The sequence below is a fragment of the Vicia villosa genome, linkage group LG5 (assembly GCF_029867415.1).
Source record: "Vicia villosa cultivar HV-30 ecotype Madison, WI linkage group LG5, Vvil1.0, whole genome shotgun sequence".
NCBI classification, from domain to species: domain Eukaryota; kingdom Viridiplantae; phylum Streptophyta; class Magnoliopsida; order Fabales; family Fabaceae; genus Vicia; species Vicia villosa.
The window spans coordinates 32,639,671-32,659,633 of NC_081184.1; the positions used below are offsets into that span (position 1 = coordinate 32,639,671).

Here is a 19,963-nt window from a genome sequence, read left to right on the forward strand (position 1 = left end):
ACCAGAGTCGAAATTAAAGGAGACTCCGAACTAGTGATTAAGCAACTAACAAAGGAGTACAAATGCATCAAAGAAAACCTGATCATGTACTTTTTCATAGCAAATAGGCTGCTTAAAAATTTTGAATATGTGGAGTTAAGTCACGTCTCGAGGACCAAGAATCAAGAGGCAAACGATCTGGCACAGTTAGCCTCAGGATACAGGGTATCAAAAGAGAAATTAGAGGAACTGGTCGAAGTAAGAGGAAAAGCAATGACTACCAAACTTTCCCCAAGTGACCTAGAGAATTCACAATTAGGTTTTGCCAGCAAAGAAGAATTTGAAGTGTTAAATATAGACTCTTTAGCAGACATAGATTGGAGGAGTCCAATTGTGAACTATCTAAAAGATCCTTTGATAGACACGGATAGGAAGGTGAAGTATAGAGCTTTATCATATTTCCTGATGGGGAACGAATTGTTCAAGAAAACTCCTGAAGGAGTCTTGTTAAAATGTTTGGGTGAAGCAGAAGCATATTTGGCTCTCTCAAATGTACACAGTGGAGCATGTGGTGCACATCAAGCGGGGCACAAAATGAAATGGATTCTGTTTCGATATGGAATGTATTGGCCTTCTATGTTAAAAGACTGCATAGAATTCGCAAAAGGGTGTCAAGAATGCCAAGAGCATGCAGGTATTCAACATGCTCCACCGAATGAGTTAAGTTCAATAATAAAACCATGGCCTTTCAGAGGTTGGGCACTAGATCTGATTGGAGAAATTCACCCTAAATCCTCTAAGGGTCAAAGATACATACTAGTAGGAATATACTACTTCATAAAATGGGTCGAAGCCATACCGCTGGCAAATGTGGACCAAGAGGCCGTGATTGAGTTTATTCAGAAACACATCATATACAGATTTGGAATCCCAGAAAGTATAACCACAGATCAAGGATCAGTGTTCACTGGGCGAAAGATGCAAGATTTCGCCAGAGAAATGGGTTTCAAGTTATTTACTTCTACACCTTACTATGCCCAGGAAAATGGACAAGTAGAAGCAGCGAATAAGATAATAATCGGTCTCATAAAGAAACATGTAGGGAAAAAGCCTAAGAGTTGGCACAAAACCTTGGACCAAGCGCTTTGGGCCTGTCGAACATCTCCGAAAGAAGCTACGAACACTACGCCTTTTCAACTGACATTTGGGCATGACGCAGTACTCCCAGTTGAGATATATTTGCAGTCGATTCGCATACAAAGACAGGAAGAAATTCCTCCTAACATGTATTGGGAGTTGATGATGAACGAATTAGTAGACTTGGACGAAGATAGACTTCGAGCATTGGAGATGATAAAAAGAGAAAAAGAAAGAGTGTCCAGGGCATATAACAAAAAGGTGAAAGGTAAAACGTTTATCAATAATGACTTAGTTTGGAAAGTTATTCTACCTATAGATCGAAAGAATCAAACACTTGGTAAATGGTCCCCACACTGGGAAGGACCCTTTCGAATTTTGAAAGTATTCTCGAATAACGCTTACGAGATAAAAGAGTTAGCAGAAGATCGCAGGATCTTAAGAGTAAACGGGAAGTATCTGAAGAGATACAAACCAAGCATGCATGAAGTAAAGATTGCAAAAACGTAGATATTGAGGTATACTACGTGAGCCAAAATGGTTGAACTAATACCAAAATGGCTTTGTGTTCAAACGAACATGTATGGCAAATAAAGTAAGAAGACAAAGAAACTTCAAAATATTTTCCATTAAATATTAAAAGAGTACATTCATTACAGGAAGGGTGGTTTCAAAAACATTGAAGGTTACAAAAACTAAAACAAAATAAAAACCTAAACCAAACCACCTCCTAGTTAATCCTTTGGTCTAAACCTTCTAGGGGCAACATGGGCAGGCTTTCTGCCTCGAACATGTCCATGGATCCAGAGTTACGCATCCTCCTTACTATTCCTTTTTTGAGGAATATGTAAGATAAGAGCCTTCCATATGGAAGACAGGTTACAACCCCTTGATGAGCAGCATCCATGGAAACTGCTTCAACAAGCCCTTTGAAAATCATTAAAGGGAAGTTGATTTTCTTCCCACGAAGGGCACAGAGGATAAATTCCAAGTCCTCCACCATGATGTCGTTTTGATCATGGTTTCGTGGATTAAAGTTACCCACAAGCAGTTGATGCCAAACCCTGATGACTTTGGCGCTGAAGGGATCGTTATCCATAAGAGTCCTCAACAGAAGATGAGTAGTCATGTTAAGGCTATTGTCATCAAAGGTCTCACCAGAGTTGTTACATCTCATCAGGTCAGAGATGGTGAAAGGAGTGATTATAATATGGGCACGTCGAACCTCGGAGATTATTGTAGTTCTGCCTTCCGGATCTATGCGTAGAGACGCAAACATCCAGAAGTCTGCTAACATGTTGGGATAAACAGGTCCCTCTAGGATTTCATAGTAGAAATGAGGTTCTTGGTTGGCAAAAAGAGCACTGATGCTTATGAAGTTTTCATCAAACTCCTCTTCAGAGAGTTTGAACTCCTATTTTATGCAAGCCCTAATGTTATTGTAAGTGAGAGGTAGTGCCATGTGGAGAAGAAAAAGTTTGAAAAGGGTTTTTTTAGACTATGTGTTTTGAGAGAATGCAAGAAGAGAAAGGAAGTCTTGGACAAGAGTTTTGAAGCAAGTGTGAAGAAAGAAGTATAATGCTAATCCTTTATATAGACCTGGGGCAATAAAGGAACGGTTTAATTTTAATGATTGATTAGACCGTGTTTGGTATTCCATAGAGAAGTTATGGCTTCCGCCGTTTCCCGCCCTTGGAAGTTGAGATGTAATCATGAAAAAACTAGTGCACGTACGTCTTAAAGAGACGTTTTGAAGAAAGTGACGTCATCACTTAATGATGATTACGGCTAAGGGAGTAGAAACGTCAAGTCTAGGCTAAAAGGGGTGCGAAAGATAGTCAGGTCACGTGATTGCATTTATTAAGATTATTGTGGCAATAAAAATATATTTTGGAAAGATTTGAAGAATTGCTAGAGTGTTACTCATGATCATTGCAAAATGAAATAAGTGAGTAAATTGAAAGACAAAAAGTGCGCATATGTATATTATTCCTGGAGGAATTCGATTACAAAGCAAAATAAGTGCGTATCACAAAAGAAAATACAAGGTTCGAAATGATTAATTGAATTCCCTGGGAAGATGGTCTTTTATCTTCGAATACTGAACCTCCCATGAAGACATGCGAAGTTCAATCAAAGTCCATTGTTTCTTCAATTCTTCGATTTCGAGTACTAGTTTCTGCGCAGCTTCGAAATGCTGGATTCCTAAATGTGCAACTTCAATCAATTCTTGCTCACTGATCTGTTGAATTGTTGCCTTACGAGATTCAGCCTCTTTTATCTTCTCTTCAAGCTTAATAATTTCCTGCTTCCAGAATTTGATATTCTGCTCACATTCGTCATACTCTTTTTGTTTCTCTGAGCATTTAAGCTTGAGAGCATCACCCTTCTTCGTTGCATCAGTAACAGCCTTCCAACATGAACTATGAGAAGCCACCTTTGTAGTAAGTTGTTAATCAACATTTTGACGTCGAAGAATGTCTGACTGAAGTTGTTCGATCAGAGAACCCAGCAAAACAATCACCTCTGAGACTTCTTTTGAAACCAGAAGTAGATCCACCTTTTTCAAAAGTTGATTCAAGTTATGACCTTTGGTGGGATCCTTACTAAGAATTTAGACAAGGTTGGTTTCGAAGAACTTTTCCTTTATCTGATGAAGGAGACCAGAAGTATCCTCTTTGTCACCAGATTCTGTCTGAACAGCTGGAGAAGTTTCGAGCTCAGAGGACGAAATATTATCAATATTCATCATAGCCTTGAGGAAGCTGAAAGGATCAGTTTGCTTAAGTTGCTCCAATTCTGAAGGGGTAGGCTTTACTGGGGCAGGCGTAGAAGTAGTTTCAGGGGAAACTATGGTCCCAAAGGGTGAAGTTTCGTGAGGACCAACTGTGGCTAACTTGGAGGTTTCCTCCATAGCATCTTGTTCAGATACAGTATCCTCACTACCAGTTGGGTGACCAGCTGCATTGTTACTACCTGAACATTGTCGATCTGCTCCCATATTTTCACTTTTGTGGGTAGGTGGAGAATCATCAGTCGAATGGCTTTCTTCAACTAGCATGGTAGGAATAATGGTCGCAAGGGACTGAGCATCTTCGACAACTGGCGAAAGCGCGCAAGATTTGTCTGCATTGAGTAATTAGAATACATTATGAGGAGAAGGTTGCAAGAAGTTTATTTGTCATAAGAAAGAATGTACACTTACCTTGGAGATTATCGAGGTCAATGGTGAGGCTGAAGGCTTTGAGGTCAGAAGTGGCTGTGCCAACATCATCCTACAATCATAAGGTAAAATGTTAACTTAATTGTCTAAGTTAAAGTCTATAAAGGTGATTATGTTGTGAAATCCAAATACCTTGGTTGGAATGTTATCTGGACTCGAGTTGTGGCTTTCTACAAGAAGAACGTTACTACCACCTTTTAAAGGTGACTCTTCAGAAGATACCTTTTCACCCGGTGACGTAATTTTCGAAGACCCAGATCCCTTTTCTTTTCCTAAAGGAGTGACGGCCTTCTGTCTTTTCTTTTGGGCTTGTCTGGTACGAGGAGGCGATTTGTCATCGTCGTCTGAAACGACTATTTGAGAAGCTTTTCGCTTCGAATGTGTCGGAGGCTTCGAGCTCTGAAAATGGAGATTGAGTAAAGTAAGTATGATTTACAAGATATACAAACGGAATATAAAGTATGTATATACCGTGGGTTTCTTATCAGTGGTGATAGAGTCACTCCCACTTGGTTTGTTACTCTTCGAAACTTCAGAAGCCTTCTGCGTCGGGACCTCTTTGATCTTTCTCTTTCGAGTAACGGCTACAAGTAAAATTGGAATCAGTGTTCTAGTAGAAAAGGAAAAGTTAGTCGAAAGAATGTCTAAACCCAAACCTTTAGGTATTGGAGTCAAGACACGAACATGTTCAAGGTCTATATGGAGATGTCCTTTGAAAGTATCCAGGGTATGCTTAGTCGGGACCACTCGTTCGGCGCGTTTTTTAGTTTGTTCTCGAAGAATTTTCAAGGCATTCCCACACACGAACCAGTCTGGGAAAGGAGGGCTCAAAGCCACACCAAAATCAGCGCTTGGCAGTGAAGGGAATTTTGGAGGATTAAGTTTGAAAGCCACTTCATAACGCAGTTCTGGTCGAACAGACGGGGGCAGTTTCAACTTATCCAATTTAGCAGAAAACTTTTCACGTAAAATAACTGCAGCTTCACGAACGGTCCGACTAAGATCATCAGGCCTGTAAATAGTTTCAAAGAATTTTTGAAAGGCTTGTATTTCTTTAATATGAGTCGAAGTACCTTTTTGAAAGTTTTCCTGCACATCAGCAAAAGCTTCAGTTAGTTCTCGATTAAGGCTTTCAGCATCGAAGATTTGCATGGTGTAGTAATCTGTCCACCATTGTTGGAAATCTGGAGTAGAATAAAAGGCAAGCTCGAAAGGAATATGGGAAAGTTTGGCAACACCAGCATATCTAGCAATTTTGGACTCGCATTCTTCTTCAGTTAGATGTAAAGTGTATAGACACATGTGGTTCCTTTTGTCATACAAGCATTTGGGTTTCATCTGGACTAATCCAAACTGTCTTGATACAAGATTTGGTTGGTAGCCAAGAAGAACACATTGGCCCTTGGAGGGTCGAAGTCGGTGATAGAATAGCCTTGGGGTAAGAAAAGCTTCCTAAATGGTCATGGATTCCACCTCCTGATCTTGAGACATTGCTGGAAACTTTCGAATGAACCATTCAGGACCCACTGTCCTGTTTACGAATGGAGCCATCGAAGGGCTGAATTGATAACGTTGGGCGAACATCATGGTATATGCTAAAAAATGTTCGCGAAGCTTCCCAGTCTCTTCTTTTGGAGTGAGCAGAGCCAACCGTGTCCCTTCTACAGTTTGATTTTTTATGTTGGGATCTTCTTCGTTGACAATACCAAGAAATGGGAGGTGAGCTTCGAAAGTAGCATTGAGCCACAGTTGCAGAAACCAGAAAGGACCAGCAAAGAGCAGAGATCCTGATATATAACTCTTAACGAGGTCTGTTGCCTCACCAAGGTTTTCATAGAGAAATCCTAAAATTAATTGGCTTAGGTTTAATCTTTTGCCAGCATGTAGCTGATTAGCCATACAAAGGTACCTCTTTGCTACCTGTATAGACCTAGAACAGAAAACACACCTCGAAAGCCATAGTGCCAGAAAAGCAATATGTTCTTCGTCCGAAACTACTGCATTTGCTTCGTCATGGTATTTTTGGATAAAAGCAGTATAAGTAATTGTCGCTTCGTTAAAATTAAAGGTATCAGTATCCATGACATTGGGATTGAAGGTTTCTCCAGTTGGCGGGAAGCCCTGTGATAGCGGCTATGTCAAAAAAAGGTGGGAGTGACCATTCCACACGGAAGATGGAAAGTATTATGGGAAGCATCCCAGAAGTGGACTGACGCTACTAACATGGTTTGGTTATATTCTAGACCTGTTTTAGATAATTTAATTAGGTCATAAATCCCTAATTGTTCCCAGAAAGATGCCTTTTGTGTTTCTACCCTTGCTAGCCATGCATAGTACAATTCAGGATCCTTTGCTAAAGGGATGGACCTAAAGACTTTCACAAAATTGGTTACATAGTTTAACCTAATTTTCTCTAAGGTTGAAAGGGTCGCAGTCGAAGTTTCTTCTACACCGGTAGGATCTGCTAAGATGGGACGGCCATCTTCATCTATCTTATTCTTGCTAACTAGAGGCCTAGTTTTATAGTAAGCAGGAAAGATTTTATTCATAGAGGAGTTAGTTTCTCCTGGTAAATGACCCATGAAGGCATGAGTTTTTCCAGAAATTTCAAAGGGAATGATTACCTGAGAAGCATAAATGGCGCGTACTTCTGCAGTATTTGGGTTTGGTATGTACTCTTGATTCCCCATCTGTGTAGATTTTTGAAGTTTCAAAGCTGGTTGGAGAACGTTTGAGGAAGACGCCATGAGTAAGTTTGATTTTGGAAATGGGTTTGAATATAACCAGAGACGTTCTTTTCTGTGGAAAGGATGAGGAAATAGAGGTGAAAATTATATAAGGGTAAGAGTTCAGGTATTTAAAGGTTTAACGGAAACCCTTTCAAATCTTTTGGGTAAAAGCCAAGAGACACGCGGCAGGCGTTGATTTAATCCAACGGCGGTCGAATAGTTATTAGCTTTATTCCTAGTATATAGGAGTAATGATCATGAAGTAAGACCAGAACGTGGGAATGTAAGTTATGAGTAGACATCTTTGAAAATGACAAGACGTTTTGGAAACAGAGTCATAAATGATTATGACGTCAGTCAATAGTCTCGGAACTCTAAAACGAAATCTTGTTATAACAAGAAACGCCTATTTCTCTTGTTTTTCGAAACAGGCATTTATTGGGGGCAATTTGTTAGCTGAAGATTTCGTTTGAGAAGAATTTCCTTCGAAGATTTGGAATTCAAAGGAAGATGGTTACTGATGATCATCTTTGAAGATAAAAATGGCTACTGATGGCCATGCTTCGAGAATGATGTTTAAGTTGGAACAAAGATAGTGAGCGCCGAAGCTAAATTCAAAAAGAGTGGTCTTTGGGACTTAGACGTTTTTGCAAAATATGCGAAGTGCTGAAGCTTAGCGTGTTTTCGTGGTATTCTCGATTATATTTATGTTGCCACGCGTCGAAGGAAGATTCAGGCGGGATGATTTGAATTTCGAAATAGTTTATGTAACCGCACGAAGACAGATGGCATCCCTGGATTTTCTGTGGGCAACGTGGCATTAGATTAGTGTAGGACCGTTAGGGTCGAAACTAGTATAAATAAGGGTCTTAATGTTAGGATTCCGTGTGTTCATTTTGTACAAATCACTCACATATTACTCAAGTATCAAGTGTTAAGAGAAAGAGTTCGCTGAGAAATGTACGTATGACACCAACACCATTTTTAAATACATGTGTATTTCTCTTTATTCAAGTATCTTTCGATATTACTACATTCATTTACTTTACGTCATTTACATTCCTGCACTATTTACTTTTATGTCATCTAATTTTCGAAGCATTTAACAATTCTGCACTTTAAGATTCTTGCACTATTACAGTTTTGTCTTATGTTTTATCTTTAACTTACCTTTCACTGATGTTATATTTACGTGTATAACAAGGTGATTGCTAATCTTTATTTCCTTGACTAAGCATTTCTTATTTCGATAACACACCAACTATAGACATAATTCGAACTATCATGAATAACAACCTTTTTGACTATGTCCTAGGATCAATCTAGTCGATCCTGCGAGTAACCAAATCATATTTATTATAGTTTGGAAGACTAGCGGTTGTTTACCGGAAATCACCATGAACACCCGTTCAGGATTTTGGATGGATGTTTTTGTGCTCTATGTAGGGAGTTCGGATAATTCTCGGCATTTGTCGAGGTTGGCCTCAATTCCCCGTTCTCTCAGGTAGAAACCAAGGAACTTCCCAGCTCATACGCCGAAGGTGCATTTTTCGATATTGAACCTCATCTTGCATTTCCTCGCTCGATCAAAGACTCGTTCAAGGTGGTCGATGTGTTTTGTTTCTTCTCGGGGTTTGACGATCATGTCGTCCATGTACACTTCGAGAGTGTCCCTGATTTATCCTTGGAACACCGTGTTCATCATCCGCTCGTAGGTAGCCCCGACGTTTTTGAGGCCGAATGGCATTACATTATAGTAGTAGTTGCCCGATTCAGTCATGAAGGCCGTGAATTTTATATCGTATTTTGCCATGGGAATCTGATTATAACCTGAGTAAGCATCCATAAAAGATATGAGTTTATAGTCGGCCGAGTTATCGACTAGTCTATCAATGTTTGGAATTGGATAAGCATCTTTGAGGCAAGCCCTATTAAGATCGGTGTAATCAACGCACATTCTCCATTTTCCATTAGATTTTTTGACCAGTACAACGTTTGAGAGCCAAGTTGAATACTTGGCCTCTAAAATAAAATTTGCCTTTAAGAGGTCTTTTACAACTTTCTCGACAGCCTCCGCTTTATCGGGATACTACCAATGCCTATGTTGAGCTACAACCCTAGTGGCCGGTTTTATGCTAAGCTAATGACAGGCGACCTCAGGGTCGAGTCCAAGCATCTCCCTTGCGCTCCATGCGAATAAGTCAGCATTCCGACGAAGGCAGGCTTGCAGATATTTCTTGACAAGGTCGGGAAGTCCTGCTCCAATCTTCACTTTCCTATTGGAGTTGTCTCCCAATGGGACGAGATCGAAGTCACCGTCGGGATTGGACAAATATGATGGAGTGATTTTCTGACTTCAGGGAAGATTGGTTGTCGGCTGCGCCTTTCAGTTCGTCCTTAGAAAAGCGTGCATCCAGATCGAGGGAGTTGATACCCGATTTTGTCTTCTACTCCTTTTCTTCGGCCTTGTCCTTCAGTCGAGGTTGTTTGTTTATCGAATGGTAGTCTTCGACCGGTCTTCCCAGTATGCAGTTGTAGAGGGACACACATTCGATGACTAGGAACTGGTTTTTGATTACCCTCGTTGCGTCACCTTCCCATGGTTTGGAGGTGGAGCCATTGAAGCCTTGCAGGTCAGCGCCCACATACGGGGTAAGGTGAGTGTCGTCAAGCTGGAGTGTTTTGAACAGCTATGAGTACATGATATCGCAAGAGCTGCCTTCGTCAAATAGGATCTGACGGACGTCGAAGTTTTCCATTTTGCTTGGATGATAAAAGGAATGTTGGCGTTGGGAGATCCTCCAGGAAGCTCTTCGAAGTAGAAGGTGATCGGCCCGGATTTTCCTTTGAATCTCCTGAGTGTGGGCCAGAGGTCAGCGCCGTTGTCGATGAGTTCATTGAATTTTCTTTTTACTGAGTCGACGAAAAGTTAAACGGAAATGGCCCATTTGAGATAACCATTATTGAGGGGAAATTTTCCCATTGGATGTATGCCAATTTCAACTCCTAAGGGGGTAGAAAGTCTTTGGGCCTTGAGATGCAGAAAGTGACTTGGACAGGCCGAGGATCAGGGGATCTATCATCGTCGGATTTGTCCAGTTTCTTGGTTTCCCTTTGAGGAGCGTCTCCCTTCTTCGCGTGCTTTGAGAGACGTCCTTCTTTGATCATTGTTTCGATTGCATCCTTGAGATGGACGCAATCCTCGGTTAGGTGGTCGTAGCTCTTGTGGTACTTGCACCATTTGGATTTATCTGCTCCTGCTCGGGTGGCACCTGGTTTGGGAAAACGGAGTCCAATATCTTTGAGCTCGGTACTCTTGCATCCGGCCAAGATGCACTCATGGGAATCCTTTAGTAGCGTGTACTCTGTGAAGCGGCCAGAGGGTCCCCTATTATATTTAGCTTCTTGAGACCTTTCTTCCTTTCTTTTTTCTCCTCCTCTCCGAGGAGGAGGGTCGTCGAACCTTGAGTTTCTTGGGATTCTGGGATCCCTAGGCTCCCAGGTGGATGCAACTTTTTTCTCCTTATACGCGATGTAGACCTGCGCTTTGAAAAGGATTGCATCCATCGATTGGGGTTTTTCTATCCCGATGGACTTCTGGAAGTCGCTGTCAGGTACAAGGCCGCAGTTGAGCATATACATCTTCATTTCTTCGGTTGTGGGCACCTGAACGGATTCTTGGTTAATCGGTCGAGGTAAGCACTGAGAGATTTGTTTTCCCCTTGTACAATTGCTTCTAGAGATGCTTCAGTCTTAGGGTGCCGACGTGAAATGGTGGAAGAATTTTTCTTTGAAGTCTACCCAGGAGTGGATGGAATTTCTTGGCAAGCTCTTGTACCAAATGATTGCTCCACCACTTAAAGTTGTAGGGAATATACGGCATTTGATGGCTCCATTGATGGAATGGTAGTCAAGAATTATTTCGACGCTGAGGATATGGTCTTTTGGGTCGGTTGTGCCATCGTACGGGTCCATTGCAGGTGGCTTTTCCATACCTTTGAGGATCCTGGCCCTTACAATTTTGTGTGAGAAGGGGTTCTGTCTCTCCTCATCACTCTCAAGCGGTGAAGGAGTATCGTCGTGGCGACGTCGCTGATGGCATGGAGAATGTCTTGACCAGGGCTTCTTCACGGTGGTCCTATTTTTAGGGGATGGACCGCGCTCCTTGAACGGAGGAGTAGGCTCTTTGCGAGGAGGCGTGAGGCCCTTTCTCTTGGGCTCGCTAGTAGCCTTCTTATTCAGCACTGGACCATGGTGGTTTGGTCGGCCTGGAGGACTTTCAGAGTCGGTTTGTCCTCGGCCACGCCTCGGTGACAGAAAATTCCGATAAGGAGAAGGTGTGTAAGACCGGTATCGGTACCTCCTTCTCGAAAGAGTCAGGGAGCGGGATGGAGAATGATGTTGATGACGCCCCCCCGGGGGAGACCTTGATCATTGTCTCTTTTCGAGCGTAGCGATTCTCTTATTCAGCTCGTACAGGAGGTGGATGGTCCGATTGATGGTGTTGAGCAAAGTTGTTGTGGCCGAGTCGGCGCCTATGGGGATAGGAATCTCCACCTGAGCAGAGTCCTTGTCAGCCGTCTGGTCTTCACGTTGCACGGAGGCTTACGTTTACGGAGAGGCTGTCAGCGCGTCCCTTGAATCCGTCTGCCTGTTTTGCGGTTTAGGTTGCCCGTTTTCGGGCGTTGTTATTTTGGAGCAGCTTGTTGACGTTGAACGAATCGTCTTCCTTTTGAGCATTGTTGTTGTGGCGAGCCATGATGATCGAAGGTTGATTTGGATTTGCTTTGATCTTATTGCTTGGAACAGATAGGGAAGCAAAGAATTCCCACAGACGGCGCCACTGATCTTACCTGATCAGAATGGATTGTCAAGGTCAGCTTGCGGTGGACTTGAAGGATTAGAGGGGGTGTGCCTGCAGGATACTCCGATGCCAAAGTGAGAAAGCAATCAGAGAGCAAGTACGAGATTTAGTGAAAGAATGAATGAATACATGACCCTCTATTGAAAGAGGGTATTTATAGCCCCAGCGCTGGGCCAAGGTTCCCTAATTGGGCCAAATCCAATGGAGGTCCAAGTGCTAGGAAACTTCCAGAATCCCCTGTGTTAGGGTTGAGTCAGCAGGTGGCTTGTAATTTAGATGAGCATGGCGTAGGGTTCGAAGGGAGTTTCTTGAATCCTTTGCAGTTCGTTTGACCACATGGTCTTACCTAGAGTTGGCTTCATAATGGCTACTAGAAATATTATTGGGCTTTGAGAGTAATTGGACCTGTCCGGCCTGGGTCCAGGAATCAGGCCAGTTCGACCCATGATACGAACGCTGGATCTGCTCAACTAAACTTAGGCAACGTGAAAAAAGAAAAAGTAGAAGAAAAATACCTTTATCGAAGAAAACTGAAGAAACCAAACTACACTAAACCTAAAAAACAACTAGAACTAATTCACACTAAATGCACTCTAAAACTATATGATACTTGATTTTTAATGCATGATATTTTTTTTGTAATAAATGCATGATATAGTTTTAATGCAATACAAGATGATACGACAATAAACAAGGAAATATGCAGAACTAATGAAATGGAAGAAACATGAATATACGTCTTCAAAGATATTCGTTATTTCTAGGACGGGTTTATTAATTGATGTTTTAAGTGTTCATGGAGGGTCGTCGTCCAAAGTGAATTAGAATTTAAAAAGCCCTAGCTACCTCATTATTAAGGACGACAAGTTAAGTTAACCTTTTAGAGTAACCTAATTCTTAATAAAAGATTCTAAATTTTATGACACATCGATATAGTTTTTTAAAATAATGAACATTCCAACTGATTAATTTTACATGTAGTTTTTTAAGATTTTTTTTCAAAGTCTAATTTAAAATTTAAAATTTTTGCCATTAATAATATTAATTATTATTTCAAAATAAGAAAACAAATATTAAAACTAATAGATTTTCTTTATATATGATTTTTTTTTATAATCAATATTGTAAATAAATTTGAATTAAGTTTTAATAGATTTTCTTTATATATGATTTCCATGAATATATTTTATAAATTATTATTCATGGAAATTTTAAATCCATCCTTGCCCGAGGAAAATGGAACGCTTCGCCCAAATTGCCAAAGCATGCAGGTGATAATTTTGTTTTTCATCAGCAATCTTATTCTTTCAGATTTTCCCTCAATAGTTTTATTTTGATTTAGACTTATTTCTACCTCTGTAGAACTTTAAAATATATTGTGGTTCAAGATCGCTCGGAAAGGTTTACGATTAGAAGGAAGATCAGACGATCATCTGAGGCTCTCCGTAGGTCCCTGAAGTGGAAGAAAAAGCAGGTGACGAAGTTGTGCGTTCGGTTGGGTTTAAGGGTAGCAAACATTGATGCATGCGTCTGGAAAAGGGAAAGGAAGTTTCAGAACATAGCACATGTGTGGCGAAGGAAGATGATTGAAATCAACTGGATGGGAAAGCGTGAGGCAAAGAAATCTGCTTTAGGGTTTGCTGTACTTGAAGATGTTCAATCTGTGGAAAATGTTATGGCCAGCGTGGGGCTCGATGTCAATCACAGAGTGGTAGATGTATGTGCAGGACTGTCTATTGTGTATATCGTATTAGAAGGTGAAAGGTATGCCATTATTTTAATTAGATATACGAAAAAAATTCTTTTTTTCTTAGATTGCGTTGTTGTAAATTCATGTTGTAATTAACTTTATCGTCTGTATGATAGTGAATGGAAGATCTGGTCAGAATTGATTAACAACGTGTAAAAAATGGTATGTGATATGGGTTTTAATGTAATTGTGGTATAACCTTGACATTCAAAACTTAATTTTTTGATCTGTAAGAAACTGAATATTTTTTAACGTTTTTATGGTTGTCCAATGCAGGTTTAATTGATGATTGAAAACTAACGTGTCAATGTTTTATCAGACCAACTATTGAGAATTTTTGAAGGACTGCAACTTAGCATTCATCAGTTTCCTAGATTTAGAATTTAGCATTCTCATTAGTTTAATGTCTTATTTGAATTATGTTTTATTTTTAATTTAGAATTGGTTTTGGACTGTAATGGTTTCTGGTTTGTTTGCTACTTTTTATGCTAGATTCTATATATGGAATTGTTTGATGTCATAAATTCAGTATTCTTATAATTCACAGCATGATTTAAATTGAGTTATTTTTGTTGCTGTTTGCGCATTGTATGTATGGCTGCTACAATTGTTTATCATTTGGTTTTCTTTGACTTGTATATAATGTTGTTGCTTATATTACAATGTTTGTATGCAAAAATGTTTTTACATGATGTCCTTTCAAAAAATGATAGCAAATATGGTGTATAGTTTAATTGATATAATGCATACCATAACAGCATAATTGAATTGGTTTTGATTTTCATTGTGTATTTCGAAAGTATAACCATAAATTGTTTCTATCAAAATAAGATGTTTATATTGTTTCACTATTTTGATAGCATTGCTCCTAATATTATCTTTGGTTATAGGAAAAGTTTTGTCTAGTTATATTTATCATGGGAAGTTGGTTGAATGGAAAAGCAAAAAATTGTGTGATGTACAACAACAAACACAAGATAATAGGATAGTGTTAGTAAAAGTGAATGATAATAATCATAACACTTTTTAAGTAAATTTTTTGAAGTATACTATAGGATACTTAATACGTCTTCTAACAACTTGATCATTATATTATGAACTGTTAATCAAAATTTGAGCAATTTCCACATAAGTTCAAGTGCAATGATAAAATGATTAAACAAACATAATGAAGCTAAATCATAATTGAATAAACAATACAAAGTCTACAAAAAAAAATACCAGGATGGAATAAACATATTTTTCAACACCATTTAAAAAATACAATAAAATAAAAGATACTGCAAATTTCGGACGTTGTTGACATCGTCTGTTAACTTTGTCTTGGATCTGCGTAGAAATAATGCAAGTTTAAATATAAACAGTATGAGAAAGTATGTATATTTAGAACTAAAAAAAGATATTAAAAAGTTGAAAAATAATGAATTAGGAAAATGTCGATTACCAATTAATAAAGTGATTGGAAAATCTCCTTGTACACTACATTTGTAGTGGTCGAGCACGGAACATTGTCGTTGTCATGAATTAATATTTTTAGACCGTTTTTGTTGGTAATCTCGATATGGCAACATATAATTTACCATGACTAAACACGGGAGTAGGCAAATACAGTCCAACACATCAAGACTCATTGTAAAGTTGCTGGATTCAAATTTCCTCTTGTTGTTGCGTTTTAACTATAATAGTTGCTGGATTTCTTATCACTTTCTTCATCCAAACCATTATTAAGGTACACATATGGATTAATTTAGGTTAAATTAATCCCATGATCCTTTAAGTTATTTAATTGTAACAGTTTGTTCCTTCAAGTTATTTTTCTAACAACTTGGTCCTTTTAGGTGATAACTGCCTTTTTTTTCTCTCATTTTAATCATTTAGAAATGTTGATTGTTGTGTTTTTGGAAGCACTTCATCATTTTTACATCCCTCAAAATAGTTGCATCCACAATTATCACATTTTCTCGGTTAAAAAAGGATAATGGTGCCCACATTTGATAACATAAAGGACCTAGTTGTAGCGAAAATAACATGAAAGGCCAAACTATTACAATTAAATAACTTAAAGGACCTTAGGAGTAATTTAACCATTAATTTATTTGCAATTGATTGTATGAAGTAGTTTAAATTACTCATTTTTATTAAACTTTATATGAATCAATTGATGTGGGTATGATATTTTAGAAGCATTCTTCTTGCCTCATTGATCTATTTGAAAATAAATTACGATTTGAATGAATCAGGAAAATTAACTTTATAAGCATTCTTCTTGGATCATTTTAGAAGCACCAACACTAACTTTAGAAGCATTCTTCTTGGCTCTTGTCACAACATCCTCTGCTTCAGATTCTGTTTCACCATCAATAAAGGTATCGTTTTTTTTTGGAGTCCTTCCATTAGAAAATTTACGAAATTGCCCTCTTTGGAAGAGAGATGTCTCACATCATTATGTTTTTCCTTTGGCTATGATAAATTGAGTGACACTTACAAGGTTGTTGTAGTTTGTTATCCACATACTGTTATTGAGGGTCCTGTTAGCAATTTCAAAAATCATGTAAAAGTTCATACTTTAGGAACCACTTCTTGGACAAGAATTTAGGACTTCCCTCCTAATACTCTCATTTTGAATGAATCAAGAAAATTTGTTAGCGGAACTATTAACTATTTAGCATATAGACAGAAGCATTCTTCTTGGTTCGTTGATCTATTTGAAGTTTTATAATAGGTAGCATTCACGCGTATCTCTGCGTATATTAAAACATATTAGAATAAGTTTTGGCATTTGTAAGGATTGAGTGAAGTTTCACTAAATGATGCTATGCTATGTATATGTGCTAATTATTTTTCTTGTGTTTGAGAAGAGGAACACAAAAGTTAGTGTTATTTCTTCAGTACTCATGTTCATGTCTTCCATTGATGCTATGCTATGTATATGTGCTAATTATTTTTCTTGTGTTTGATAAGAGGAACACAAAAGTTAGTGTTGGTGCTATTGCAAACACATGAAAATACTTGTTTAATTTGTTGAGTAAACATAGAATATATAAGTGTGTATTTTTAAGGTGAACAATACTGCTAAGGAACATAATCACAAGGAAATTTTTGGCTCACTAAATTATGATAATGGGGATTACTATTATTCTAAAATGATTAGTTCATTGGTTATATCATATACAATGAGTGAGTCTTTCATTTTCCAATTCAAAATCCTTTCTCCTTGGTGTAAGAGAAATTTAAAAAAATGCTTTTCTTTCAATCAATGGTGTCACACCATCACACTTAATAGTAAAAAAAAAGCTAAGCAATCTCAGTTCCCACCATTAGAGATGTTCTAAGGACTAAAACAAAAAAATTATAATATAACATTAATTGAAAATAATTATTTTTTTTTAAAACCTCGTTTAGTTTAAAATTTTGAGACCTTAGTTTTACTTGAATGTTTAAAAAAAACACATATTCTTATTCACTTTTTAAATAAATTAAAAAGTTTAATACGTACAATATTCGTTAATTCCCATATTTCCATTTCCTTAAATAATATCTAGAACGGGTTTATTAATTGATGTTTTAAGTGTTTATGGAGGGTCGTCGTCCAAAATGAACTAGAATTTAAAAAGCCCTAGCTACCTCATTATTAAGGATGGCAAGTTGAGTTAACCTTATAGAGTAACCTAATTCTTAACATCACATTTAGAAAATAGATTCTAAATTTCATGACAAATTGATATAGTTTTTTAAAATAATGAATATTCCAACTGATTAATTTTACATGTAGTTTTTTAAGATTTTTTTTCAAAGTCTAATTTAAAATTTAAAATTTAAAATTGTTGCCATTAATAATATTTATTATTATTTCAAAATAAGAAAACAAATATTAAAACTAATAGATTTTCTTTATATATGATTTTTTTTATAGTCAATACTGTAAATAAATTTGAATTAAGTTTTAATAGATTTTCTTTATATATGATTTCCATGAATATATTCTATAAATTATTATTCATGGAAAATTTAAATATGTTAATTAATAAATTTGAATTGGAAATTTAAATTTAATGCGATATGTTAAGCAAAAATAAAACTAAAAAAGGAGAATAGTGAGAAATAGGCAAAATGTTAATTTCTGCAGTTAATACGGTTTGACTCAATTGAAATGGCTTATTGTTTAGGGTTTTTTTCACTATAAATTATGAATGTTATTGAAGAAAAAAAAAAACATAATTTGCTAGTCATATAGTGCTAACGAGAGTGCATATACAATCTGGAGGATACAGCAGTTCTTTGTTCAAAATCTGTAAGTTATTATTTCTTTATCTCATTTGTTTTTTCCTACTTCAAATTAGATAAATAAATTTTATTCAAATTCAAATTATAAGTGTTCTGATTTTAAAACGTATTTTATCGATGCAATAAAACGTGTGTCATCTTTATAATTTATATTCAAAGATAATCTACCGTATCTATTTTAAAATTATAATTTTCTTTGGAAAATAAATTTTGAATATTTTTTTTAATAAATTTTCTGTACTTGGTAAGATGGTATAGACAATTGGATGCTCACTGCAAATTATGAGTTATTTGTGTGAATGAGTTTTGTCCATAAATCATTTCTATTAAAAATTCTGCAATATTTGTTTCTACTGATTTGTATTCAATTTTGTTAATGTTTCTTTATGTTTTAATGCATATTAGAATCTAAATTCAAATACGAACAAGATTAGTTGGATTATATCGCTAGTCTTTGATGGATCGTCAAAGTAATCAAAATCAATCAGAAGTAGAAGGAAATAAAGATAAGTCTACAAAATATGGAGCTCAAACAAATAATTTCAGCGAAGATGTAGAGGAAAAGGATATGAAAGGGGAAGAGAAAAATAATTCCATTTTGCATGCTCATTCCAAAGACCTTATGAATAAGAAAATTAATGTTGGTGTAACTTTTGAGTCGAGTTTTCTTATTCAAGGGCTCAGTCGAGATCTGTCAATTCATTGTCTTTTGAAATTGTCAAGGTCTGATTATGGATTAATTGCCACATTAAATAAGAGTTTTAGATCATTAATTAAAACAGGTGAATTGTATAAACTGAGGAAAAAAATTGGTATATTAGAACATTGGATTTACTTCTCCTCTGAAGTCCTTCAATGGGAGGCTTTTGATCCAAATCGCAATAGATGGATGCATTTGCCTAAAATAAATTCCGAAAAAGTTCAAGTTTTTGGGTCATTGGCTGTTGGTACAGAGCTTCTAGTGATTGGAACTAAATTAATGGATCCTATCATTTACAAGTATAGCCTTCTGACAAATACATGGTCGGTTGGAAAAATGTTGCAAACTCCCAGACGCATGTTTGGTTATGCGAGCCTCGGAGAAATTGGCATTATTGCTGGTGGTGTTGATGAGGGTGGAAAGACCTTGAGCTCGGCCGAACTTTATGACTCTAACACTGGAAAATGGGAGACCCTTCCAAAAATGAATATGCCCAGAATAATGTGCTCATGTGTATTTATGGAAGGAAAATTTTATGTAATAGGTGGGATTGGAGCATACGATAAAACACATCTTACATGCGGTGAAGAGTTTGATATGAAGACAAAAGAATGGCGGGTTATACCAAACATGTTTCCGATACAAAATTCGATGTTTGGAGCACCATTCATTTTTAAATCATTGCATTCCTATGCAGCTGTAAAAAATGTACTATATGCTGCTGATTATGCACAACAAGAAATAAAAAAGTTTGATAAAGATACCCACTCATGGGTTATCATTGGAACATTTCCCAATCATGACACCTCAATTGATATTTGGGGCCTATCCTTTCATTCATGTGGAGATCGGCTATTATTTTTTGGAGGTTGTCATATTTATGGAAAGGATATGATTGAAATTTATTCTTGGGTTGCAGATGAAGGTGTGCCACATTGGAAATTGCTAGCGAGAAAGAATTCATTGAAATTTATGCATAATTGTGCGGTGATGGGATGTTGATGTTGTTCTATGTTGCAAGATTATTGTTTATTATGGTTTTTTTATTGTTTCAATTTAGCCTAAAACAGGGTTGGTCGATGACTTTTGATTTATTGTAGGTGTTGATTTATAATATTGGAATTTTGTTATTTTAGTATATATTATTGGTGTCTATATTTATTTCTATTTCCACTTTTTTATTAATTTATATTTTCTATTGGAATTAAAGATATAAAACCTAATAGAGTTTTAGGTTATGCTGGTCAAATTGAAAGCATCACAAGTAAAAAAAACTAATATCTATTAATATTATATT

The 19,963-nt window shown here is 37.1% G+C and overlaps 2 protein-coding genes across 2 annotated transcripts; one reads left to right on the forward strand and one right to left on the reverse strand.

Moving 5' to 3' along the window:
- Positions 1-3,102: 3,102 nt before the first annotated feature.
- Positions 3,103-6,421, reverse strand: LOC131604470 (uncharacterized). The gene is made up of 7 exons (XM_058876907.1): positions 6,288-6,421; positions 4,811-4,949; positions 4,472-4,738; positions 4,322-4,391; positions 3,935-4,242; positions 3,290-3,553; positions 3,103-3,108 (listed from the first exon to the last, which is right to left on the reverse strand). The coding sequence occupies exons 1-7, from the start codon at positions 6,419-6,421 to the stop codon at positions 3,103-3,105; spliced, it is 1,188 nt and encodes a 395-aa protein (XP_058732890.1).
- Positions 6,422-18,423: 12,002 nt separating this feature from the next.
- LOC131604471 (F-box/kelch-repeat protein SKIP11-like) lies at positions 18,424-19,668 on the forward strand. Its single transcript, XM_058876908.1, has one exon. The coding sequence runs from the start codon at positions 18,424-18,426 to the stop codon at positions 19,666-19,668; it is 1,245 nt and encodes a 414-aa protein (XP_058732891.1).
- The last annotated feature ends 295 nt before the right edge of the window (positions 19,669-19,963 follow it).